At 40.9% G+C, this 27,357-nt stretch overlaps 1 protein-coding gene across 4 annotated transcripts in view; it reads right to left on the bottom strand.

The window, feature by feature from the left end:
* The window catches only part of pcxb (pyruvate carboxylase b), a 282,300-nt gene extending 258,279 nt beyond the window's left edge, over positions 1-24,021 (bottom strand). The window contains exons 1-6 of one of the 4 annotated variants that reach the window (XM_005468082.4): positions 23,622-24,021; positions 10,621-10,757; positions 8,576-8,669; positions 7,994-8,084; positions 5,164-5,329; positions 4,034-4,179 (exon numbers count right to left, since the gene is read on the bottom strand). In XM_005468082.4, coding sequence (XP_005468139.1) covers positions 4,034-4,179; positions 5,164-5,329; positions 7,994-8,084; positions 8,576-8,669; positions 10,621-10,757; positions 23,622-23,623 — 636 coding nt within the window. In that variant the 5' untranslated portion in view covers positions 23,624-24,021. The other 3 variants (XM_003452415.5, XM_005468083.3, XM_019348213.1) reach the window with 3 other exon arrangements.
* Positions 24,022-27,357: the final 3,336 nt, after the last annotated feature.

Raw genomic sequence — 27,357 nt, 5'->3', positions numbered from 1 at the left:
ACAAGCCTGCAGGTGCAAGAGGACTTTTGAAAGACTGGGAAACTTATGAGGATCGCATTTGTACTCCTTCCACATCTCAGTGCATCATCAGGTCTGGCCACTGGAGCTTTGATGCTTGCCATTCCCCCCGTCCTCTTCACATCAATCTTAGGGGGTGGAAATAATAAAATCTAGCAGACTAGCTTATCTTAGCCTTGCTTATCAGTAAACCTACACATCTCATCCTACAATATGTTGAGAATATTAGCTTCGGTCTGTTAATTCAGCATACAAATGACCTACGAGCTGGCCTTAATGGAATAAAAAGTCAACCTACGCATTGTTGCTCGGCGGTCCCAACAGTACAGAGAAACCTCTTTACAGTTTCCTCACATCGTATCTGCTGGAGCTGCTGAGGCCCTTGTGACTCAACTGAATAACTAGAAATGTCAACAACTAATTAATTAGACTGGGGTACAACTCAGAAAAGGTCATACTTTCCAATGGGTTGCCGACTTGCAAGGCTCAATGACTACAGTACGACGCAACACTGCCACTACTCATGTAGATCAGTAACTAAAGCATAGTGCCAGTGAATAAAGCGGGGCTTACATTTAAACTGACACTGGTCAGTGTAACTCGTGTTTCTCGATCCAGGCTTTAGTAAATGTTCCGGGCAGCACGTCCGCCCAACGATATGATATATGATAGGATACAAATTAGGAGAGAGTGATCTGGTTAATCTGAGGGCCAAGTAAAGACGTTAAACTGTTTATGGAGCTAATATCTGAGAAATGTTTGCCGTTTAAAGGATAACATTACACCGCTCAAAGAGTCATCAGGGAATATTAAAATCAAGGGGCAGCAATGACGCTCCCTCCACTGTCCTGATATTGCTAACGCTAGAAACAAAGCAACCTCGAGGCATGCACTAAAACAGGGGTGTTAACTTGACACTTCCTGGTGTTTAAAGGCATAAAAGCCCCTTTGAGGGACACATTTTGGAAAAAAATAAAAATAAAATATACAATTGTAAGGGTAAAATAAAAATCACATCTTTGGCTTCCTTTTAACCCTCTATAATTTCTAATATTATGCAATAAAACAGAAATAAAGACATAATACAATTACCCTCATATTGAACAGTGTCGAGATAAACTGTACCGTCTCCGCTTGGCCAAGTCGCCAATAGCAATCAACTGAGGTTATGAGGTTAAAGTACAGCTATCCTGATTTTTTTCCCCCCACAAGCATTTCCCAAAACACCAAACATCAGCAGACCATCAACACTGAAAAGGTTAATGAATGTATTTTAAGGGACTCTTGTGAGGTTAACAGTCTGTAACCAGCACCGTTATAGAAAGATGCTCACCATACTCAATATAGATGAAATAAAACAGCAGAAGCACCATTTACGCAGGCCATCGCCGCACTTCTTAAATTATTAATGACCACTTTGTGGGTCATTGTGTGTCATGTCGGGCTCAGACTGCTGGAGCTTGGGATAATTCGGATATTCAAAGAAGAAATCTGATCCCAGACCTCGGACAGTGACGACAATGGCTCGAATTCAGAGTCTTGGTTATGTGAGAGTTTTACATCGCTGAACAAAAGAAGACACTGGGTGATTATGACAACACTTTTGCACAACAGAGTGCAAAACAAGCCTACAGAGCGATGAGTAAAAGGGGACATACTTAAGCAAAAACAGGTTTATGCATCTCTTTATTTTCTATCAGTTTTAAATTTTTTGAATTGCTGTTTTGGTAGTGATGCAAATAGATTAATACTGATATCCCACCAGCTTGGTGACAATTAAGCCCCAATGCTTGATATAGCAGCCTGGGTTTGTCTAGAACAGGGGTCGGCAACCCGCGGCTCCGGAGCCGCATGCGGCTCTTTAGTCCTTATAGTGCGGCTCCGCGTGGTTTGGGAAAATAAATTAGAAGTATTTCGCTGAAGTGTATTTTATTTATGTTAGTTCTTTTAAACTTGTAGTTCTAAATTGGAAGATTATTGTGATATTGAAATATAAATATAAAATTATATTCTATTATTTTTTTCCACGCTCAAGCCGGTATTCCCGCCGAAACACCGTGCATTTATCGAGACTTTCAACCCCGGGTAGGCCAATTATGGATCTTCGGATCCACATTATGTCAATAACTCCACCGTGAACTATGTTAAAGACAAACACTGCTCACGCCTCACAGATGACAGCTTACAGTCCTGCGTAAACTGACTTCGCACAGCACCGATTAGCAGACGCTGTGCGCCGAGGTTCAGGAGCAGAAGTCCCATTGTAAACATACCACGGCAGACCCGACGATGTTTGCATGAACGCGCTTTTCACACGCGGTTGCTGTACGCATACAGCCGGCTGTAGCTTCGCAGCTCACAGCCCGACACACACCACCAACACAACAGCACAGATAGCGCAGACTTTAAGGCGGCGAGGCGTGATTGCGGGTGCCGCTCAGGTGCGTCCGCCTTCCCTGCAGCGGCGCTGCAGACCACGCCCCCGCCGCACGCATTAACCAGGTAAAATACATATTTAGGCAGAATTTTGCAAATATCTATTTTCAATTTTTCAGCAGCATAGAGCTTTTTTACCAATTATTTTTTAAAAAGTCAGGTCAAGGCTCCAAAAGCCCAAAGGAGATATAAGGGAGGCGGCTCACAACAGTTTTTGTTTGCTACATGGATCATTTTAGTTCAGCTGGGTGTCTTTGCTTTTGTTATATTTCTTTAAGAGTTCAAAATGTGTTGATTACATAAATAAAATGTAATTTTCTCTGTAGCACTTCATGGATTTCATAAGCAGCACACCTTAGTTGTTCACACAAAGGTAAAAAACATATACAGTGTTATCTTCATTTTAGATGTCAAAAAGTATTTGCGGCTCCCAGTGTTTTCTTTTGCGTGGAAACCGGGTCCAAGTGGCTCTTTGGGTGTAAAAGGTTGCAGACCCCTGGTCTAGAAAGTCTACACTGTCCAGTCACATGAAGGCAAAAATGCCCCGGGTAAAAAATAAAAATTCCACTCTGCCTATGAGAAACCACACAGCATTATCGCCACAGGCTTGAGGAGGGAAAAGCCGCCAGCATCACTAAATGAGCAAATTTTGCTGGCTAACTGGATAGGTCGCACAGGCATGTGTGGCTGCACTGAGCAGAGGTTTCCCCTCCATATCCAAGTGGTTTTGCTGGATATCGATTTAGAGCAAAATAGTGTTTATCTGCAGTTCATTTACTGAAACTGTTAAATAAACTACATTTTTAAGGGAGAGTTTTGAAACATACTTGCAGGCACTAAAGTTGGGATAATAAACATTAGAAATATTGGAAAGTCCAGTTGTTCCTGATTGCGTCATTGTTTTGTGCACACATTACTGACAGATACAGTCTTGCTGAAAAACAAACTGTGTCGGCCATTCTTTTTGCACCAATCTCACAGTTTATATCCAGATAACACTTTTGAGCCAAGAGATGAAGCTAAAATTTCACCCTTTTACAGATTCACAAATTCCACCTCCTGTAATATGGGCCCACAATAAGATTATGCTACCTATTTTGACAATCTGCCATTTATATACTCTGTTTATATTTCAGTTATTAGTATCAAGGACATGTTGAGACATTTTACTGTTATGGACCCAAAAAAAAAAATCATTTAAAAAAAAAAAAATAAAGGTAAAATGCATGAGATCAGTTAATTGTCCATTTTTCATTTTAAACAGTGAGACAATACTTTAACTGTGCCTGCTGGACAGCCTCCAATTATACTCACTTGAAAGAAAAGAGAAAGCCTGAGCCAAACAGATATCACTCAGACTCCTTCACTAAGTGACCGAGGCACTTTCGGGGCACAGATTCCAATACATCCAGAGTGATTGGTGCCCAGAGAGCTAAATGCCCAGTTTGAGATTTGCAAGCAATTTCAACTCGATTCAAAGCAAACGGAATTAATAAAAACGAACACAAAAATGTGTCATAAGGTTGGTCAGTCAAGACGCAGTTTAAACGGCTTCCTCTGACACCATACAAGCGCTCACCTCATATTCTCTGACCACCCTCATGCCGCGACCACCTCCACCATAGGCTGCTTTGAAGATAATGGGGAAGCCGTATGTCTGGGCAAACACCTGCGCCTCCTGCAGACTTGAGATGGGAGCATCTGTTCCTGGGACCACAGGTACTCCTACACAGGGTTGGGTTTGTGACAAATATTACTTTAAAAACGATGTCAAACGTTACAGAGGAGGGAAAAAAAGAAACAGCAGCACCATAATTATGACAGTTACTGATATAATCAAAGAAGATTGGCAGCCGTTAAAGACAGCAGTGCAATCTAAGACTCACTTGGTCTTGAAATACTAAATTATTTAGTGGCTCAAAATGACAAAAGCATCCCATTAATAGAAATATAGCTTGTTAGATTTCCTACAGTTGCATAAAAGAAAAAGAGCATGCTCTTAAAATATTCATCACCTCAGTGAATACAAATTTAATACAAGCATTAAAGCGATAGCAAATGCAAAGCCAGAGTGAAAGGTAGATGGAGGTGTGACTCATCTTCCAGAGTGATTTAAATTTAAGCCACACTATTACTAATAGCGTCACAAGCTTTACATGCACACTACCAGTCAGCTACGCTTCCATTTTATCATAGTAAGTATACAACTACTACCATCACATAATATGAACCTATTATACACGTTTCCAATTGCATATTTTCCCCTTTACCCGAACAGCCTTGCATGATTCAAGGTTCAAAACAATCTTCATATTTTGCTGGGCCTTGGTGCTTCAGTTCATCCTCTGGTACAAGCAGTTTCAATTCTCCCTTTGAGCCAACTTTCTTCTGATTTGTTGGCCCTTGCAGAATGAAGGCTTGAATAGCAGGGTTGTGAGGCTGCTGTGCTCACCTGAGATTACCAAATTAACCACATTTGCCATTTTTAAAAAGCCAGGAATATTTTAAAAATGCTGTCAGGAAAGGGGCATTTGGAGAAGTCTGAAGCCTGAGATATTGGCTCAGAAATTTCCTGTACATGCACGGACTTTATTATTTCAGACACCTATATCCATCTACAAAAAGCACAACAGGTCCACTATAATGACCGAGCCTCAAACTACATGCAACCGAGCATCATAACAGCAGTTTGGGGCGGTCGCATCATACCTGCACTGATGGCCAAGGAACGAGCCTCCACCTTGTCACCCATCTTGCGCACCGTGTCTGGAGATGGTCCAACAAACATCACCCCGGCATCCGAACAGGCCTGGGCAAAGTCTGCCCGCTCAGACAGGAAACCATAGCCAGGATGGATAGCATCCACACCGTTGTCCTAAGCAGTGAGAGAGACAGATGGATAAAGACTTTTTTAAATTCACCCATCCCAGAGAAAGTAAATATAGTTCAGCTAAGCTGCATGAGTTGTGTTAAACAGAGCCACTGCAGGCCCCAGTTAGCACTTGGCTGTCTATTAGTGAGAGAAACAGAGGTGTCACACACTAACCTCGATGCTTTAACACATGCAATCTCATGGGTAGTGCAAAGAATTTGTGTTACTTAAAAATGGTTCCGAGTTAATTTTATTCTCATTTTATGTTAGTTACCATTACCATCATCATCATCATCATCTGCTCAATGGACACCAGTAGGAGACTGAGTGAACAGACAGGCGTAGATAATTTGAGGGTCAGCGGGAAGGTATCGAGTATGTGTACACACACACACACTACAAAGGGTTGCAGACAGATACAGTAGCTGCCGAGGCTGACAGATAGAGCCATCTCTGGATCAGTATGTGCCATCTGCTCTCGGATATAAGGCGGACTATAATTATGGGCTGTCCCGTTGTTAAGGGAGCTGTTACTGGCAGGCCAAAAGAGGCACTGAGTCACACAGAAACATAGCAAGTGGCATGCATGCACACAAGCAGGTAAAAGAAAAAGAAAGAAAACCCACAAATGTAGCAAGACGTGGACAGCAGATGAAGATTAACACAGAGGTTAACACGATACAGTAGGGGTGCACACGTGTGGGCTCACATTCACGTCCAACACAAGTGAAACTGTTTTAATTGTCATGTTAGACGATTTTAAGAAAAGAATCATTTTGTTAGCGGCTAAGTGAAGACACATTGTGAACAAGAGGTAAACATACTCTAAATATGAAAGGGTGAAAACAGAAACAAACACACACACACACACACACACACACACACACACACTTAATGCTGGCATAGCTCTCAAAGAGCCAGACGGATTTTAGAGAAATGAGTTTGATGACAAAGGCTCCCCAACTTGGCCGGCTGACCACATGCCCACGCAGAAAATTATAAACCATGAGAGATTGATCAGAAAAATGATAATGAACAACTGACAGCATATCCTGGAGGGGTGGAAGGAGGATGGGAAAGAAGAGATGCAACAAAGAGCAGATATGATCTACACAGAGATAAGTGGCACAGGGAAGAGGAGAGGAAGGGAGATGGGAAATGAAAGTGAAAAGGAAGTAAGGAAAGCAGAAACAAGATGGGGGGGGAAAAGGAAGAAACAAGAAACTGTGGACCCTGGACACGGATACTGACCACAAAGGAAAACATCAACAGGGCAGGGGTGTGCGAGTAGAGCATGGAAATACAATATTCCCTTTTCTTGTGCAAGAGTCATACTCCAATCCATGCCCAGTCTCCAGCTAGAAGCTTTGCTCCACTACTGACAGCAAAAGACGAGACTTGCATAGCATGGATTTTCATTTCACTCAAAGGCAAAAATAAAAATTCAATTACAGTGAAAAATTAAAAACTAGCCAGCAGCGCTTTATCAAGTTCTTCATTTTGGGGACCGTTAAGATACGTATGGGCACTGTACATGACACAAAACAAATGCAAATCAGCGCATCCCCATATTCATATGGATTCCAAAAATACATCAAAGAATATTTAAAGATGTTAATAGTTGCTGTATGTGTGGCGATGTTGGAGCAAACCTTTGGTCAGACTGGCCCAACTCTTAAGACTGAGTACATAGAGGCACATGCGCTACATTATTATAGTAAGACTAGACGTTCTTCCATGTTAGATGCCAATGGATGGCAACAGATCAATTTAACATATATACACTGTGTTCATGTGCTTAGGAGACGAACCAGTGGAAAAAAAAACAAAAAAAAAAAAACAAATTCTGGTTTTAATATTTGATTCCTACTGAGATCTAAGAATCTTCTGTAGTGTACCAGAGATGTTTTAAGAAAAAAAAAAAACGTCGTAATTTGATGAATTGTTGCAGCACTAATGAAGGCTCTTGTCCTGGTGTAAGTCGAGCTTGAAAATGCTGCCGTTTCACGAGCTTGGCTGCTCAAACAGTGCGAAATTTTAATTTGATTGATTTTAACTCATCCTGACAATTTAAAACAATAACTCGTCTTTAGAAATAAACATTTATTGAGCTTAAACTCAACTTTAAACAGCGACATTTCATCAGTGACAATTATAACTCATCTTAAAGCCAAAATAAATGAAACAGGAAAATCAGGTAGCGAGGTCATGCAGTCGAGAATCGAGCCTGGAATTAGAGACTTGCTTTGCGTTTCTTGGGAAACTTGCATCACACATTCACCTACATTTATAACTTAATTAATCCTGACTTAACAGGAAGTGTTTCAGAATTTTAGAGCAGGAAAAAAAAAAAAAAATGCAGCGCTGTAAGGAGGAGTGCGCTGATCTTATATGAGGAACAAACGATTGTGCTGCTTTCACTTTGGTCAGAACATCAATCAGAAAATAATCTCAGCATCACTGTTTTATCTGAATTACCTCATTTTGTTTATTTAACTCCACCGAGAGCCAAAATAATAAGTGAAAAAAAAAATCTGATTATCACAGCTGTACTTCCCAGTGGCTTTATTGTGTCTTTGTTAGCTCTTCCAAGTTTCTCTTGAGACATGTAAATCACTGTACAGGTGAAGTGGAAGAGTTCCTTTTGTGAAGGTGAAAACTTGTTACCTTGGCAACTTTGATGATGTCTGGAATGTGCAGGTATGCTGCAACAGGTGGCAGGCCTTTCCCAATCAGGTAAGCCTCATCCGCCTTCTGCCTGTGAAGACGAGAACACGCAAAGACGTGCATTAGTGAGACGGAAGGGGGCCAGCTCAAAATATGAGTGCATAAAAATCAGGCTGCATGTACAAATATACACCAGCTTTCAGTAAATCAGGTAGACTAATCATTTAAAACATTATACAACACAAAAGTATCCATGTTATATTTGAAGCTCACGAAGAGCCAGATTAGTTTGTGTGCATGTAAACTAAGCTGTGCGATTACCTGAATGTTTGTAATGTCAATACAATTATACTTATGTCCCCACTTAACATCAACCGCAAAACAAAGAACCCACCCAAAGCGCTGGAGCGGAGAAAAATGCTCCCAAGACTCCTTTTTAATTGCTATTACCTCTAATCAGCTGTTAGCATTCTGTAATCAATATCCAGCAGTGGCAGGCGAGACATTTAACACCACATATGCCCATGAAGCCATCTTTATTTAAAACACTGCAGTTCACTCTAATGTAGCACACACTAATACCTGTGCATTTGTCCAGTGTCCTGCTCTGAATACACGGCCACGGTTCGAATCCCCAGCTCGGTGCAGGCTCTGAACACACGGATGGCGATCTCACCTGAAAGACGAGAGGCACATGTGATGACTCAGTGGTGAAGGCGGTTTGGTTTAGCTTAGCCACTCCATCTGTTCCCTTCCGTTATGTTTTCTTTTATTATTCCCTTTATTATGCAAATGTCTTTATTTTTTAGGAGACTGTGTGTAGAGGGAGGCTGTAGTTCTTTCATCATCTAGGTTTTATAAGCACAGACTTTATAGCATTTTATCAACATCCTGTAGCATTTTGCATCTAATGCCTCAGCTGAGAAATGAAGCCTAAACGTTGTAGCGTATGGCATGAAAACAAGCAAAAAAAAAAAAAGTCAGACACTGCAACAAGTCAACAGTTTTTAACTCAAGTTTGAGAGAACAGCGTAAAATCTCAGCTTCAGACAAGCAAAACGCTCCCTGACTTTTATCTTGCTGTCACAAGAGCCAAATACTTGTTTTTCAAGCAAGACGCAGTTTGAGGGAGAAAGTTAAGTCGCTGAAAACAAGTAAGCTGTGTTGTTCTTGCTTGAAGGCGAGGACAGCGTTCAAACATTTGTACGGCTTTAAAAAAAATAAAAAAAATAAAAATATGAGGAGAGTAGACAAGCATGAAAGGAGTAAATTCTGGAGAAGAGCAACAGCATGAACATGAAAGGGATGAAAGCGTGAGGGATGAGAGAGAAGAGGACGAGATGTATGGAAAACTGACAGATTAAAATGTGGTTAACTTTAAAAGAACAATGCAAAAAAGAGAAAAGGCACTCGAGCTTGTCTTGAGGACGAAACACTGTGACAGGAAGTGGGGAACAGAAATGAAAAGAAAGGAGAGGAGTTGGTAAAAGAGCAGAGAGGCTATGGCAGAGAGGAGATATGTTTGGTGAAGTGGAATCTGGGCTGATATGATATGATGGTGTGCCCTTATCGCCACATAGGCGCGCGCCCACTGCAGCCAAGAAAGGCCCGATGCACTCCAGTGTGATGAATGTGATCTTATGTGGTGTTGCTATCGCGTCAGGCTGATGCGAAGGAGGATGGACGGAAAGCCCCGCTGTGTTCGAGTATGAAGGACAGACCACAACTCATTTGAATCACATGGATGTATTCCAGCAGCTAAACAGAGCCTTTGTGAGATGTATGCATGCATGTATGCAACAGGGGGCCCTATAGAGCGCCGCGTGCTTTCAAGACCTCCAACAGTACTGAAAATCCATGCACCAATAAAACTGGAATAATGAAACAATGAAGCAAATCAAGCGTTTTAAATTTGACTGCAGGAATGAATATAATAAAAGCAATTAGAATAAAAAGCATGAATCTATTTATTTATCACTCAAACACTCTTCATCACCTGACAGAGCGACTAATTGCACGCTGGCCGCCTCTCAAAGCACATCAATGATGTTTATCCCGCCTGTAACAACCGTACTGTGGACTGCTTTGTGCTCAGGAAACTCGGGTTTTCCCTATAATTACATTTCTATTCAGACCTCAGATACCAGAGCGGGATAAATAAATATTTTTTTTACTTTCATGTCTATTTTAGTTGAGCTTTGAACGGCAGTGACAGTACCTCTGTGACAGTATGTAGAGCAGAAAATTCAAAGACACTTTAATACATAGACTCAGTACACAGCACAACTTCCAAGTACAATGACGGCTGTGGCAGCAGCTCCAATATTTTTTTTTAGGTTAAAGCAAACAAAGCTAGCTTCAACAGCCACCCACGTACAATGTGTGCTTAAATATTAGCATACGCCAAGGCAAACTAAATGCTGCGCATTAAAAATTAACAGATCCAAGAGTCTGTTCTTGCCTCAGGGAGACTGTAAATGTCATAACTTTTTTCTTACATTATAAATGAAACAGCATTAAACTGTAGTTAATTTAACAGTGCTTTCAATTGCTTGTCTTCTTCAGTGGGAAATTATAACTGTATGAACCCAAAAAAAAAAAAAAAAAAAAAAGGAAAGTAGTCTTACCTCTATTGGCCACCATCACTTTCTTGATTGGTCGATACTCATTCTTCGGGGCAGAGTGAGCAAATCGGGTAAGAACATATGCCCTCCGGAGAGCCAACACACCAAGGCCGCTCCGGACTAAAGTGTACCTAAACATCCTGAGAAGAGAACAAACTGTTCAACTACACAAACAAAACAAAGGCAAAGTAAGAAGACATATTTATCTTAATATTTTACTCCATAACACATGCACAAGGAAACAAGGCTTTTTTTTAAAAAATATATTAAAAAAAAAAAAAAAAATTATTTTGGAGATCTGTGGTTCTCACCAAAGGAGGTGTAAACCACATTTGGAGAAATTAACTCTACAGAAGCTCCCTCTTAAGCTACTGCTGAGCCTCCACAACATGGCATTTTATTCAGAAAAGTTTAATAGTCCTTGAACTAATATATACAAAGAGTCCTGGATTACTGAAGGATTCAGGAAGGGGAAAAAAGGAAGGCTGTACAATGAGCAAATGGTTGAGGCCTGTGAATGTGATGGCTGTTGCTGGGGAAGTCTGACCACCTGCTGAAAAGGTGGCTAGATAGACCAGTATGAGAAATTCTGAATCTTTTTAATGGAAGCTAGACCAATTTTTTTAATGTTTAAAATATAGTTTGGAACTGTACAATGACACAGTAACCATTTTAGTACTAATAATGGATGACACAGTGGTGCCCATGGTTAGGTTATGGTCTCTATGGGTGAGGTTCAACTCCAGTCTGGGGCCTTTCTGCTCCCTGTAACTGAGCGGGCTCGCTTTGGGTACTCTGGCTTCCTCCCACAGTCCAAAAACATGGAGTTAGTGGGGTTCAGCTAACTGGTGATTTAAAAATTGACGGTGCCTGGCGCTCTGCCTTAGCCTTGTGACTCCAGGCTGCACCATGCTTCTCGCCTTATTCAGGGAGCCTATGACCCCCTGCGACTCTGAATTGGATAAGCGGAAGAAAATCGATGGATAGATACTAATAACAATTTTTTTTAAAAACGCCCCACAAAAGTCTAAAAGGATAAGCTCTAGTTGATTAGTTACAGCATAACTTCGTCCAGGAAGCCAGATTATCATAAAAAAGGAAATTGAGGAGGCGGAAAAGCCAATCAGCTGCTGCTCTGCTTGCCAGCAGCCAATCAACTGCTATTGTGTCCAATTAACGACAATGAGTTTCTGGTGCGTTTGTGCAGTTTCTCCACCAAATTACAGCAATAAAAATGAAGACTAATTTCCTAGAAAAGTACCACCACAGAAACTATGTTTTGTACCAGACACACAGACCTCCCTTCTTTTTCTGCCCATTTTTTTTAAATATAAAAAAGTGAAAGAAAAAACTTGAAAAGATTTCTTACAAACATAGACTAGCTTTGTTCCCCTACCTGACAAACCCACCAGTCATCATAACTAAATAGGCATTAAACTACTGACTGTTACGAACATTTAGCAGCCAAACACCAACAAACCAACAGCCGCGTGAGCGCCACATGGCACAGGTGCCCATACGCACGTGCATGAAGGCGCAAACCGTGTCACAGCTACCTGAGCTTGATGAAGAGCTTCTCATTCATGTGAGGAGACAGGCAGAAGACGTTCAACGCTTATGAGGCAGCCAGGCTTCTTCTTTAGGCCAGACCTCAGCCTGCACTTCACTAAAAGTCCTTTGCTGCCACACTGTGGTCAAACGTCGGAACTACAGTCAATTAGGTCCACTTGAAAGAACAAGTATCAATTTGACAATGAAACAATAAACCAAAGGGAATAATCACTGCATTTGATTATTAAATGCACTGATTATGTAATGACTTAAATGCATCCTTCAAGTCATAATATTATTTGTGTGTGAATCCAAATATCTTCAATAAAAAATTTCTTAAAATTCAACTTTGCATTGACAATAAACATATCAGAGCCACATGTCACTACACAGTCATTTCCTTCTTTACTGTGGACAATTGCTTGTGTCTGCTGAGATATATGATGCCATTTTTCACACTGCACTACTGAGACACTAGAGCACCAAGATATAGATCTGGATAAAGAGTTAAAAAGTTGTTTTCTACTCAAGCTCTACTGTTTTGGAAATACTTTTATCACACACTATAAATAATTAGCATTTAGCCAAATTAGAAAAGGAATAAATGAGACAAGAATCGTTCAATAAGTTAATGCCTTGAAGCCGTCTGTAGACAGCATGCAGTGGAAACTCAGGCTGAAACCAAATACTGCATCTACACAAAAACAACAGGCACACCTGAAGAAACAGATTCAGTTTCCCAAGCCCTGAATACTGATCGGGCCTAATGACAACAGACTGAAAAAAACTGGATCCTTTCCTTAAACCTTGCAATAGTAACTCTAGGTAGTTTTGAACTTTAGATTTTAATTCTTTAAACGCCATAAATAAGCCTTAATGACAACCATCACCATGAACCGGAAGCAGCCAATGAGCAACAGGCTGTGACTGTGAAAATGAAGCTACAAGTCAGGGGAACATATATCAAGACGTCATATTACTTGAACTTTCCACTGTCATGTTATTAAAAAAGCTGTCAGATGAGGGAAGCTGTGGAAGTCATGTCATGATGAAGGCCACCAAACCTTTTAGAAATAAAACCTGCAAATTTGCAAAGCTGCAAGGTTTAGTGCAGTGCTCCACTCATGACAAAAGTCAGTATACCAAGCAACAAATCCGGAGCAATGATCTTCAAAATGCTAAACGAAGCTCTTGTAATAGCCTAACAGTCCACTGATCTGAACCAGATATTGCACACGTGTAATCTCCAAGGTAGAGCGTAACATAAGCAGTTATGATGATGTGATACCAGGATATTTTTCCAAACAGGAAGCTACCAAGTACCTTAAACAAATAAACTCTGGAGAAAAAATTCTGCATATTGTATATATTTAGTATCTTATTATATATAAAATATATACAATAAAAACAAGATACAATATTGTTTTGTCTCGCCTAAAGATTTTGTAGCAATTAAAAAATAATAATAATAAAAATCACAGCACCGTTCAGGAACATAAAAAAAGATACTGAAAAATACAATAACATATTTTCAGCCGGCAGCCTAACTGCGGTTCGTTTAAAGTGTTGTCTGTCGTCTAAAATTCTCTTTCATCTTTAAAAATCTGGAAATCTTTTGAGCAATCCCAGCAGAGGGCAGAGGAAAGAAGACTCCGAACCCAAAACACAGCATGTGATGGTATAAACGGATTTAATGACTAAAAATCCACCCGAATCACAAATTATCCAAGAAGACAGCAGCAGACCTCTTCACTTCAACAGCTCCACTGTAAGGAGCTCATATGATACACACTTTTTTCATTGTGACAGTACAAATCAGTCCTTGAGACAAACACTTAGCTAGCAATCATCTACAACAATTGTGAGAAAAAGGAAATCAAAGGTCATCATTTGCTCTCCACGTGTGTCCTCTTCTGTCATTATGTGAGAGCATTATTAAACAGCTTTGCACCATCTCACTCCACTAAGAGATCACGCAGCCAACAATGACAAATGTGTCCCAGAAAGTGCGCTGTGGTATGACGAGAAGATAGTGGGACGGTCCGGCTGTCGCACTAAATCTGAGTGCAATTTTGGTTTTGGAGAGCGTGAATTATATTGCTATTTTTGGCTCAGAGACTGACTCTGACTCTGACTACTTCAGAGATACAGTTGTCCTGTATGAGGAGCTCCTTCAAGTGCTATGAAGGGTGCTTTGGGTTCATACTGAAAAATGTAAGATGAGCAGGTAAATAAAACCGGGGGCTTCGTGTTCCCGGCATGTGGGAACTCACAGCTGGAAATCTTGGCTCACTCTGAGGCCCGAATCAAAGTTAAACACAACAAAAAACTGAAAGGCAAAGCACAGACGTGTACTTCTCCTGAAACTTGCAAAGCTTTTCATAAATGCTGTCTTTGCAGCGCAGACATTGCATGTTCTCACCGGCTACACACTCGGCAGCAGTGTTTGGAGAAAGGAATACAATGAGGGTAAATACAGCTGCATGAGAGCTCTATGAGATAACTCTAGCTACGTTTCTTTGATCCGTCAGCACTAATACAGAGCAGACGATGTAACATTATGACCCGCATCGTTTGATTGTGAGGTTTTTTTTGTTTCTACCATTAACATGTTGAATAAAAAAATAGAGAAGTGTGATCACGGTCCACCTTACAGCTATCAGGCATTGCTTTGTCATGAAGTGCTGAGAAACCCAAACCCCACCTTATATTCAAACATGACAACTTAAAGCTGGAAAAGACAAAAACTGATAAAAGACAAAACCCCTGAATTTGGGCTGGACAGAACGAAGGAATATCAACACAATGTATCGCAATATTAGCCAGTATTTTGTAACAATACTGCTACACCAAATACGTATCCTATTATTTCAATTGTAAAAATGATGAACTTTTTAATACGAGAAGAATAAAATCGAATTCTCTTTCAGTCCACCAGATGGCGCCCCTTTTTTCTAGTATGGTCTGCGAGGTTCTTCTAATGAGTTTTTCTTTTCCTAGTGGCATCAGCAGAGGTGAACGATGGAAGCATCGTAACGAACTCAGAAAACCGCCCTCCACATTTAGGTCAATTTTTTGGATTTCTTAACAAGGTCAACGGGGGACAGATATGACTCACGGGATTTGTAAGGACCGTCGTAGAATACTACGAACATGAGCGCCCGTGTTACGCGCCACCATCCGATGATGGCAAAGCAATGACTCACTAGGGCTTGTTAGTTTCTCGCTCAGCCAAAAAGGTACTGAAGATTAGACACACTTAGCTCGACAAAGCTCCCAAAGACCCCCATTAAATCCTGTGGGTAATGAGGGTCTGTCACAAATTGGAGGCAGTGAAACCCAGGTATGGTTCCCCATGGACAGGGCCGTACCCAGGCTCTGCTGAGGCACAAGTTGAGGGACGTTTCAGTACCAGAGAAAGGGTTATGTTAACTTGTGACACAAGTCTATGTGCAATTATTATTTAATACTTAATTATTATCTGTAATAGCATTGTATCATGAGTTAAGTATCATGATAGTACTGTATAATAGAGTGTTTATTAACAGGACCATCGGTGTAGTTGTTCTGCATACTTCTGCTGCTCCTCTCCATCTACAGAGTATGAAAATAAACAGCCGTCTTCCTGCCGCTCTCCTCTCTCTATTCTGATCAGAGCAGAGTCGGGCAGGAAGAGCGGATAAGTAACTGCACAAATATTAGAGCTCTCGGCTCTAATATCAGATTATTCGATTTTTCAATCCCCAAATATCAGTACCAGTCTTAAAATTCTGTCACGTTCTACAACACAAACACGGGTGTTTATTTTAACCAAGCTCACCCAGGTTGAAACTCTCCTACTTAACACACAACACCACCCCATCTTATTTCCCCCATGGACTTTTTCACTCTTTATACGAAAAGCCTGATCAGGTTTAAAGAGGCACGTGACTGGCCAAAGTCTGCTGTCGTGGGCTCAATCTTCTAAAGCCTGAAAGGGACAAAGCCTAGAGGAGGTGAAGGAGTTGAGTTAACTCTCAGACAACTTGAAATGTAATATTCTGAAAGGCTGTTATGGATTTTTGTATGATGACAACCAAAACATGGCGCCTACTTCAGGACGTGCATACACGCACAACGGGTGGACAAAATAAGAGCACTTTGACGCATGACTTTAACTGAGGGAATCCAGGCAAAATCCACTTTATCAATAGGAGCTTTTACAGAATTAAACGGCATATAAGTGTTTTGAAGAAGCTACAATTTCCACTCTACTGGAAGGGCAAAAAACAGAAGACCAAGATATAAAAACCCCATACATTCTGGTATCTTCCCCTTTTTCCTATTTATTTATATACAAAGCTAACTTTTTCAAGATCCCTTTTTGTTGTAAATAGTGACCAAGTCAGAGATCAGAACCACTCATGTGATCCTGGGGTTGATCCAGGAAATAAACCTGCTTACATTAAAGAAACACCGACACATCAGATACATCTTGTTTTGCAGTTTATCAAGTACTAGATATCATTAAGAAATGCTTTTTTTTTTAAATCATACAAAAAAATTACATTTTCAATTATTCTAAATGTAATTTCAATATAATATTCATAGCATACCTGAAAAAAAAAAACAAAGCGCTTTTCCACTGGCCCTCTAACAGGCGTACAAAGACAAAGGAATGTGACCTTCGCCTTTCACTAAGTCCAAAAAAATGCACGGGATTGTGGGGTTGTTTTAGTTTCAGATATGAGCAAGGTTCAAAGAATTTTTAAAGCAAAAATCTGCATGCTGTTTCATTGTGGAGGCTCCAAACCAGCTGCAGGCCTCTCACTCCTGCAGACTGCTATGGTATGAATGTGCGTAGTACAAAAGCTAAAAACACACAGTCGATGGAAAGTTGCAAATAAAGCAGCGAAAAACCATCAAAGGATTTATTGTGTCAAGTTAGAGGAACTACATTCATTATGAGACACTTCATCTTGGCAGCTCAAGCACATTTCATGGTGCTGGTTTCTTCCAGGTGTATCACTTAACACCAGCGATCGTGCTTCCTGTCTTTTCATGATTTCATTCATCACACCTCACAATGAAACACGATGCATTAGAGCAGTCACACCAGTGTGACATCATCTGAAACAACTTTAGCATCAACGTTTTCCCTATCTCAATCCCGACCCTATACAAGTGAAAAGAAGAATTCCCAGTTGGAAAGCCAAAGTGGAATGATAGCTTCATGCCAAATGTACTCCATGACCTCTTTCTCTCTATTGTAAGTCTCCAACCCTCTCTGTGTCTCTTCCTCTCAGTAGTCACAGGAGCAAAAAAGGCACAAGCACAAACATCGTCAATAGCTAACGTGGTCTTAAATTTTTATATCGGAAAACCCAGAAAGATCAGTTAAAGAAAAATGTGTTGCCACATGCATGCGTCATCCTGTCCTCAGAGAAAGTTTATAGGCTACTGAGTGAAACCTTTGGGTGCTAGGCAGCTTAAAAGCACCGCAGCGACTTCTGGTTCATACATTAACTTCTTGGAGATCAAAGTTCAGCTCTATTTTGTCTGTGATGTTGTGACACACATTACTAGTTTCAACTTTGCCCTGCTTGAGTAACTGAGGGACAAATACACAGAGCTAGCCATCCATCAGAAATTGGGCAATAACAAACAGTCTACCTTTCGGCGCTTACAGCATTCAGGGTTATCATTAGAAGAAAAGGATGTGCTGTACGTGATGGATTTCTGCTGATGTTCACTGGCTGTTGTGGGCACAGCGCTCATCAAAAAAAACAGGACTATCAAAAAAGCTCAGTGCAAGTGCATACATGTGCAGCTGCCCAAGTGGCAGGCATGTACATGTCTCTTCTTTCACAGCGCTTAAATAAATATTAAATAGCTGCGTTTTCTCCTCTGAAAATATTTTCTTTGTCAAGCACTTTGTGATAAATACAACTGAGCAAAAGCATCAGCTGTCTTTTCAGTGAGCCTTCCTCAAATCCAGAGCAGGTAGCCTCAGTGTGCTCGGCATAGTGGCGCACAAACCGATTTTCCACCTCCTCCAAGGTTTCAGTCGCTATCGTAGTGGATCTCCAGAGCAGATAAAGAACCAGTTGCAGCCCAAGATGGTCGATTCGGAGTACATCCAACTCTGAGGTGAGAAACTCCCTGGGAAGCATTGATAACAAGGAGTGCAACAAGTGAGCCAGCAGGCAGAACACAAGATTGGCTGCGGCTAACTGATTAGCAGTGAAACTTACAAACTAACAGCAAGGAGATAGTTCACTAGTTCTACTAATGAACACTAGCGATTGTGCTTCCTAGTAATTAGCAATTAGAAAGGCATAAAAATAAGGAATCGGTAATTACCAAAAGAGACTTTTTTCTTTTCTTTTTTGTCAAAATATGGCTGAAATTCAAATATTTCGGTCACCGCAGGTACAAATAATCTCTCTGAGATAAAAGCTCAGGTTTCAGACTGCTCTGACCAGTTTTATTTCTACTGTTAGTTACTGTTGCGTTCCATGAAAGTCGGAATTTCAGAAATGCAAGTCAGAACGTTGAACTGGAACACCACTTCCAAGTCGGAGTAAGCCCACCAACACGGACTGCAAAATCCAAGATGGCGGCAGTGTTACGTAAACATCAGGAAAACTGTAAAAATTATCATCAGCGGCATCACTGCGGTGCATTTATAGCTTGTTAAAAAATAAAGAAACAAAAGAAAATAGCATTGTGCTGTACTGATAGTGATGCATACCTTCCTAAGCAGAAAAATTATTCTTGCTTTTTCCAACTTTACTACTAAAATGCACTCAATTATGGAATTGAGCTCCAGCATCAAACTTCTTAGGTACATTTAATGGGGTCAATGTGCTCCCCTCAGCTATGAGCTATAAATACTTTTATAAATGTTTATAAATCCAGCAATTCGGTAATGAAAAAGTGAAACACGCACATGGCCAATAAGTTACTCCAGTAACCACCAAGTTAAATGCAATAGCAGCAGCGTAACTGAGGAGGACACCAATTCTGGGGCATATGCACGCCAGACTTTGGGAAGCACCCCCCCCAATATGTCTCTTTGGAACTAAAAGGAGGTCAATCTTCAGCTTATTCTGCTCCTTCTAAAACCAAGCACTCCAAAACTGACAAATAAATAAAGTTGGAGTATTCTGCACTCACAGTGGACGACCCAAACTGTCCCAGTGTGTGGTGAGTTTGTTAATCCACTTCTCCACCTTGAGAAAAAGTCTCTCCTTTTTTGTTTACTCTGCTATCAAAGACTTTTGCACTGTAATGTGTATACATGCCTTTATCAGCCTACTATGTGTGTATAGTTGTAACTTTGTATAACAAGTCGCGATGTGCTTTAAAGATGTTGCAGTGTATAAGTTATAATTATACAGACTCTCTTGAGGTAGTGTTTTAAATATACATTTAGACTTTCTTTACCAGGCACTTTATGTTATTGCATGTGTGACTCCAAACACAACTTAATGTCAGAATGTGTTTAGATGTCTGATCTGATGTGAAAAAGTCGAGCTTACTGATGTAAAGAAACGGCAATAGTTAATTATTCTGCTTACTTACAGGAATTTAATGTTTTATACAAAGCATGATGTGCACATATGCAGGAATCCAGCTTAATATAAATAAATCAGCTGCAGGCTGTTGTGTGGAAATGCACCTGAAAAACACCTATTTTACTGTCTGCAATCAATGCTTTCATCATGTGACCTAAGACTGAACTAAACAAGTTTTAACAGAACATTTTCTCACACCCACCCACACACACACACATACATACACAAATCTTTCCCTGAAGACATAAAGCAGATTCACTTCGATCCAACGATTCCTGAAAAAGTCAATTTTCATTAGCCGTGATGGAGAGAGACAGAGCGCACACCGAATGGAAAATGGATGTGCATTCAACCAAACTCCCTTCCCTCCTCTCTTCCTTCTTCCACCCCGGCAGTCTCCGTCTCTGCCCCACCTGCCTCTGACCTGATAGGCAGAAGTGATTACTCTGTTTGTGTAAACTGGGACAAACCATATCCGGGCTCTTCAAACAAGCGCGTTTACAAGAAAGAATAACACAGAATAAAGATCAGCTGTATCAGAGCAGCAAACTCTCATAAACCAGGTTTCAAAGTTATTGTCAGTAACGCGAGCTTCGTGCAGCAGGAACAGGCTGACACATACCATAAAGGTTAGATTATTGAACTTGTGGAAAAGTAAATCATGGGTTTGAATTCACAAGCAGTTTGGGATACAAGAAACACCTGTGATCATTTAAGTGGACCTTAAGTGTTTTAACGCTGCATAAAGCTTCTTTAAATTAAGTACTAAGCAGACATTTAGCTAAAGTGTAATCATGGACACGAACTTGAATGAAGCAAACTAAACAAGTGTGATCAGTACCTATTTAAAAACGATATGTGGCATAGCGGTTAGCACTGTTGCTTCACGGCAAGAAGGTCCTGAGTTCAATTCCACCCTTCCTGTGTGGAGTTTGTATGTTTGTGTGGGTACTCTGGCTTCCTCCCACAGTCCAAAGACATGCAGTTAGTGGGGTTAAGTTAATTGATAACTCTAAATTGCCCATAAGTGTAAATATGTGTTAGCCCTGTGACAGAGTGGCGACCTGTCCAGGGTGTGCCCTGGGATAGCCCCCCGCGACCCTGACAAGGATAAGCGGAAAAGAATGGATGGTATAACATGTGGTGCACTGAAAAGACTTGTGAGCTATGTGAACCTGCTGCATTTTACTTTGACTTTCAGACACTTTACCAGCTGAGTCAACAAGATGGTCCGACCCACCGCTGCTACACGCTGCCCCATCAAGACCTACGATGTACTAGAGAAACATGATCTCCCACATAAATCCTAAATTTTCACGTTACTTTCACTGATCGATTTAGACGCTCTTTTGAGAACCTGCCATTTATTTTCAGCTTTTTCAGGACTGATATCTCATTTATATGTCGATTTTATTCTCAAGAAAGGTATTTGTGATGCAGTGGGAGCAATGATGAACACTGCAAAGGCGAAAGCTCTCGAATTGTAGAGAGGCAGTCTGCAAAAAAGTGTAATATAACCTATAGGCTGTTGTTATGGCTGCATACTATCCCTTTTAAAAAGTCCCTTTTATGCAACGTCCTGTTTCACACTCACCAACCAATATAAGAAATGTTAGATGAAAGCTCTCTATGGCCATTTTCATGCATAAAGTCCAGACAATGTCAAGAGGATCAGGTTGAGACACTGTCTGAAGTTGTTCTTTCTCACAGGTGATTGTGCACATCTGCTCAGTCAAGGAATACACAACTGAAAACTTTAACAAGCACACAAAATAGTCTTTATATCACATGCCTGAGAGGGTAAATTATAGAGTGGCAGTTTTTGATTGCCAGTTTAATGGCACCGCTTGTTGACTCAGCTAAGTGCAAATGACTGGATGATGCCTTGGCGGCAATTAAAGGAGAAAGTCCAGTATTTTTATATGAATAATACAAGTTGTCCATTCGCAATTACATGGAAACCCCAACAACAGGTCAGCACTCCAATTAACTGCTTGAAAAACTTGTGTGGAGGATAAGGCAGGTCAGCACAGATGCATACTGAAATACTCAAGTGTGTCCATGTTTCCAGCATACATTAAAAATATCCATCCATCTTTTGTCACTTGAATTTACAAATGTATCAAAATTTACGTTGACAATTTATATATTTACCCATCCATCCATTCTCTTCCACTTATCCAGTTTAGGGTAACATCGGGGCTGGAGCCTATCAAAGCTGTAATAGGGTGAAAGTTGAATACGATTTGGACAGCTCGCCACAGCTCGCAACAACTATTCACACCAAAATTCACACCTATGTGCAAGTGTAAGTCTATACACTTGCACGCTGCATTTCGTTGCCCTGTACCTGTGACATGTGCAATGACAATAAAGTTGAATTCTATTCTATTCTATAGAATTGCCTGTTAACTAAACATGCATGCCTCTGGACTGAAGGAGGGAGAACATACTCCACACAGAGTCACCAGCAACCCAGGGCTGTCATGCTGTGAGGCAACGGTGCAAAAATGTCGACATAAAAGCATATTTAATACAAATTGCAGTTGTGCAACCTGGAAGTAGACAAACATGTACTGTGAGACAGAAGAATGTTGATGCCACTTTGCAAAGTGCTTGAGTCTTCGCTGCACTTTTCCTTGTGAACCATTTAATTTATTAGAAAGCATTTCAGAAAAGAGTACTTAAAAAGGCTCCTTATACCAACGACATATCAGTAAAGACTTACGTCTGGAAATATAATCTCCTGTGATCATCCAAGACCTCCAAATACCACCTAAATCCGTCACCGCAGCACAGTTAGAGCAGGAGTGTCAGCTGGCACAGTGGTCTAAAGTGCATGTCTTCATCAAAAGGGGCTAAGATGACTTTGCAGGATGCCTTTTCAGTTTATTGCACTCACAACAGCTCTAAAGGTTCTGTGCTGCTACAATTTACTGCGAAGTTGTCTTTTTGAGAAGATGGAGGTGTCAGTTATTGGAGGAAGATAAAAACTATAAACAGAGTTCTTAAAGATTTAGATGTGCGCTACTTTAAAATTCAGGATCACTTTCCTCCCATTGCCCTGTCTTTACTGCTCCAAAAACTACCATCAAGGTGAAATTAGTTCCTTCTTAAGGATGTGCAGCATTTCCTGCTTATGACTAATCAAAGTAACTGACTTCCTGCTGAGTCTCCCAGAGCTCTGGGATGGGACAGCTGTTGGCATGTATCACAGTGTGACGCAGAGTAAAGCTTGTTTTGAGGATGAACAAACAGTCCAACATCCACGGGATCAAAGGTCAAATATGACAGGGAAAAAATTTCTGCATTACAGAATCTGTGAGGGAAAAAAACAAAGTCAGAGCTCCGCATTTATGTGTGGCTTACACGAAAACAAACACATTGTGCAAGCTGCAAGTTTCAGCATGTAAACAGACATCTACCCTTTTCTTTGCACAGAACTCCATCTGCTAAAGGACTCCTACAGTTTTATATTATAGTGTCTATCCAATGCTAGCAGTGATTACTTTTTCACGCCTATCGCAACTGTCCAGTGAAACGAAATCTCAAGCCTGAAGTTTCTGTGTGCACGTTTGAGTCAGTTATAAGGCAGCTATGAGTGTGTGACTGTGTGTAACTAACAGAAAGCTCCTGATTAAAACGCGGTTGGTACTTTATGTTCTGTTTCAGGTAAACACGCACACGTTGCACATGTACCTGTGTTACAACTGTGCAGCTAAGACCGTGGTTTAAACCACGCTTGCAACACGTGCCACACTTAAGTCACTTTAAACATTAGGCCATTCAGTCACTCTCGATCAATCTCAAGTCAAATGCAATCAATCAATGACAGCCGAACAAACAAGACTCATTCATACTCTCACACACACGCTTTAACCCATCAGTACTCACATGCTGGCGTTTTGACGGTGTCAGTGAAATGATGTGAATCCGCAGCTGAGTAACCGGACACCAACTGTAAACAGTCGACTATCAGAGAGTGTTTATAGGTGTGCGTCTGCTTCTTTGCGTGCTAACCTCACTCACACAGTTACAGACACACTGCTGCTGCTACTCGGAAGAGGAAAAGAGTGAGCAGGTTTGTGTGTACACACAGACTCGCACCGCACACGCACAGGTACACGCAAACACAGAGTCACTTTGGGACAGCCGAGCTGCCGCTCAAAGCGTTGACATACACACTCTCTCTCACACACACACACTGGCTCTCATGTGTAGTAAAGAAGCTAGGACTGTGAAGCTAGTTGCTAACTGCCTACTGAAGCTAACTTAGCTAGCAGCTGGCACCGTCCGTCTCCGACTAGCGGATATATGGAGTCTGCTACTGCGCCTGCCTTCTGCTGTTAATCTCCCTCTCTCTCCCCTCTCTCTCTCTCTCCCATAAGCTTTCATCCCTCTCTTTCACATGACGCAACCAGGCGCTCCCCTCTCTGCTCTCAGCCAATCACAGAAGGGGAAATGACAGCACGCAGTGAGCGGCAGGGTTTAAAGAGCTCAGACCAGGAGACCCCTACGTAAGGTTACGTAATTACAAGGTAACGCCGTAGTAACGAAGGGGCTGGCAGTGTTGTACCCTTACAGCTCATGAAGGCAGGAAAAGCTCAGGTGTTAGGAAAGGAAAATGCAGCCACAAGTTTCTATTGCAGGGTGATTTTATTTAAGATAATAATGATTCAACTGATTTAAGTTGACACAAAGTTTTAAATAATGGATAAAAAGAGTATGTTGTAGCAAAATAAAAAGACATATACTATGACATTTGGGCAAATGGAGAGTAGGGAGAATATAAATAATGGGCAAAGGATATAAACTTAGCACAAAAAGTAATGACATTTGTGTTTGATCGATTATTTCTTTGCTGCAGGGGCGATTCTAGGTTCAGACTTTTAGGGGGGCTCAGCTCCCGATCATGTCAGCAGTGCCTTGTAGTTAATATTAACGGGATATGCTGTTTGCAAACCTAAATTCAGTTAGCTACGCGTTACAATGTTACACTCTAAAGCAACCTAATTAACTGGATGACCTATTGTAGTAGAGAGTAATTCAGAGTGAATAATCAGAGATTTCAATCTAATCCACCTGTTTTAGGGTGGAACCTTTAGTTATCAAACCCCAAGCAAAGGCTCAGTTCTTAAAGAAGTTAAAGAATTATCTGAGGCAGAGCAGATAAGATAAGAAACATGCACAACATTATTTCAGTCTCTTAAACACATAGAGGCAAGCCACCAAATCTTCAAGCACTTGAAGTAGCATTATTCAGTACAGACACTGGGCAATCGCGCCGCTACCCCAAAGACCTGTACAGAAAGCAAACTGGTAATAGAGCTGTTTTATTTTAAAGTTTTTGAATTCATACAAACCGTTTATTATGCAGACTTAGCACAGAGCATCACGTACCACAATTTCACGAGTGGAGAACAGATTTGTAGTCGTCACATGTAGTGTCAGCCATCCTGTTCAGCCGTGTGCAGAGCGGTATGAATCCTGTAAAATGCTGCCATTCATACCAATATGCTCTGTTTAGAATGTCCACTGGTGTTTTTTAAGTGTGCTACCTCCATGAAATACATGAAAACTACTTTGTGAATGATAACTTTTGCTTTTCTAGCTGACTTCACTATTTGCTCCCTCGTTCTTCTTGTTCTTGTACAATCTCTCTGTCCTCCCTATGTGAAATCATGATCAGTGAATGTGGGGAAAACAAAAGCTACAAGCTTTATCATTTATATGGATTTGACCACACGTCCATTCTTACCTGTTTGTCTTTGCTCTCTCAGTCTTTGTGCTTTCACCCAAAAGTTAAACATTACAGTGAATAAAAGGCATAAACTGATTTATGTCAGTTTATAACAGTATTCAAACTGAACACAGGCTGCTGCTGGGCATTGACAGGTACCATCATTTTTATTTGCTCTCACTTGGATCTGGAGATGTACTGTAAACAACCACCGAAGCCCAATTCGACCAGAATAGGAATCTAAATTTTTAACAAACTAAAATAAAAAAGTGCATGAGCTCCTTGGGTGGCAACTGGAAATATACAAGCAGACTAGTGGAACAGAAGGTTACAAATAGCTAATAATCTCTAACGATCAAAGCTATTATTAGCTAATGTTTTGACGCTATTTCGAGAAATCTTTTTTTTTGACTTTCTCTGTCTTGTTCTCTTTCTTCTTTCTGCCCCAGCAACAAATTCCTGTTAGGCTATTGATGACAAACCACAGCAGCAACGCCTCTGTGTGAGCGCACTGTAACATCATGACATCAACAACACTGGACAGGAAACCCGTTTTTAGTCTATCCTGTACTGTTAACAGTGGAAAAGTTACAAAAATATAACATTTTATGAAAATTCCATAAAATAATATTAAAATATGCTATTATTAGTACTATTAATATAGATATTTTTAGACGTGCTCTGATAAAAATTTGTGGGTGCCCCAAAAACGGGTCTAAACTTGCCTGTGCTTTATTGTAACGATGCTTCTTGGTAATTATTCCCACACTTTGTAAGGAAAATCATTTATGGGTTAAGCAGCAGAGTATGTGGGTTGTGCTCCTGGAATACTAGCTCTTTTCTGCCAATGCCAAACAGCTTATTCTGCTCATTTGAGCTTCTGGTTCCCCAGGAGCTGACAATAAGGTGCCCAATTAGCAGCACCAGTATGGACCCTGATGTGTCCAGATTCTGCCTACAGCAAATGGATCGGAGGGTTAAAGTGCGGAGGAGATGCATAGAATACTATGCAGACTGCTGCACTAATAACAGGTTTTGTTGGAGGCAGTGTGAGGGTGTGCAGCGACATCGCCCTCACTGGAAAAATGCAGAGAGATACCAGATGAGTTTCTGCAACCAGTGGTAATCCCATATCTCCACAGTCTGGGACCGAACTCTATCCTCCAAGATGACAACGTTCACCCCCTCAGAGCGATCTCTGAGGACGGGATGGTTTGCTTCCAGTCCTAACCTCAACCCCACTGAACACTTGTGGGATCAGCTTGGGTGTAGTGTTGGCCAGAGTGACCAAAATGGAGACAACCACACTGGTTGACTTGCAACAAATGCTGGTTGAAGCATTTGTTGCAGTGTGCGACCAAGCTGGTGACCAACATGCAGAGGTGGTGCTAGGCTGTTGTGACAGTTTTGCAAATGTCTTATTTCTTCAGACTTCAAACATCTACTCCAGTTTGAGTTCAGAACCAGCTGTTTGGCACTGGCAGAGAAGATCCTGCAATTTTTTCATGGGTGAAACACACAAACTCAACTCTGCTGCTCTACCCATAAAGGCGGTTTTGTGTTGTTGTTGTTTTTTTGACAAATGTGGCAGCATTTAAGGGGAAATAAAAAGGTTTTCCAATGTTATAAGATTATTTCCAAGAAGCATTGTTACAAGAAGGAAACAATCAACCAAACAAAGCAGTTTACTTTCCAGTTTCTGTGCTAAATTTATATTGAGACATTTCCAGTTTGTTCTTTTCTTATACAGTTTGTTTAACTTCCATCATTATCTGAATAACTACCTGTATGTTTGAGTTGGGTAAAACACTGTGTGACTTTTAAGATCTCTAAAGACGAGCTTACCTGGCGTGTAAGGAGGGAACTTCTGAATGAGGAAAGAGCTGAAAA

Source organism: Oreochromis niloticus, linkage group LG3, assembly GCF_001858045.2.
Source record: "Oreochromis niloticus isolate F11D_XX linkage group LG3, O_niloticus_UMD_NMBU, whole genome shotgun sequence".
Taxonomy (NCBI): Eukaryota; Metazoa; Chordata; class Actinopteri; order Cichliformes; family Cichlidae; genus Oreochromis; species Oreochromis niloticus.
This window is presented reverse-complemented; position numbering and strand designations above follow the sequence as displayed.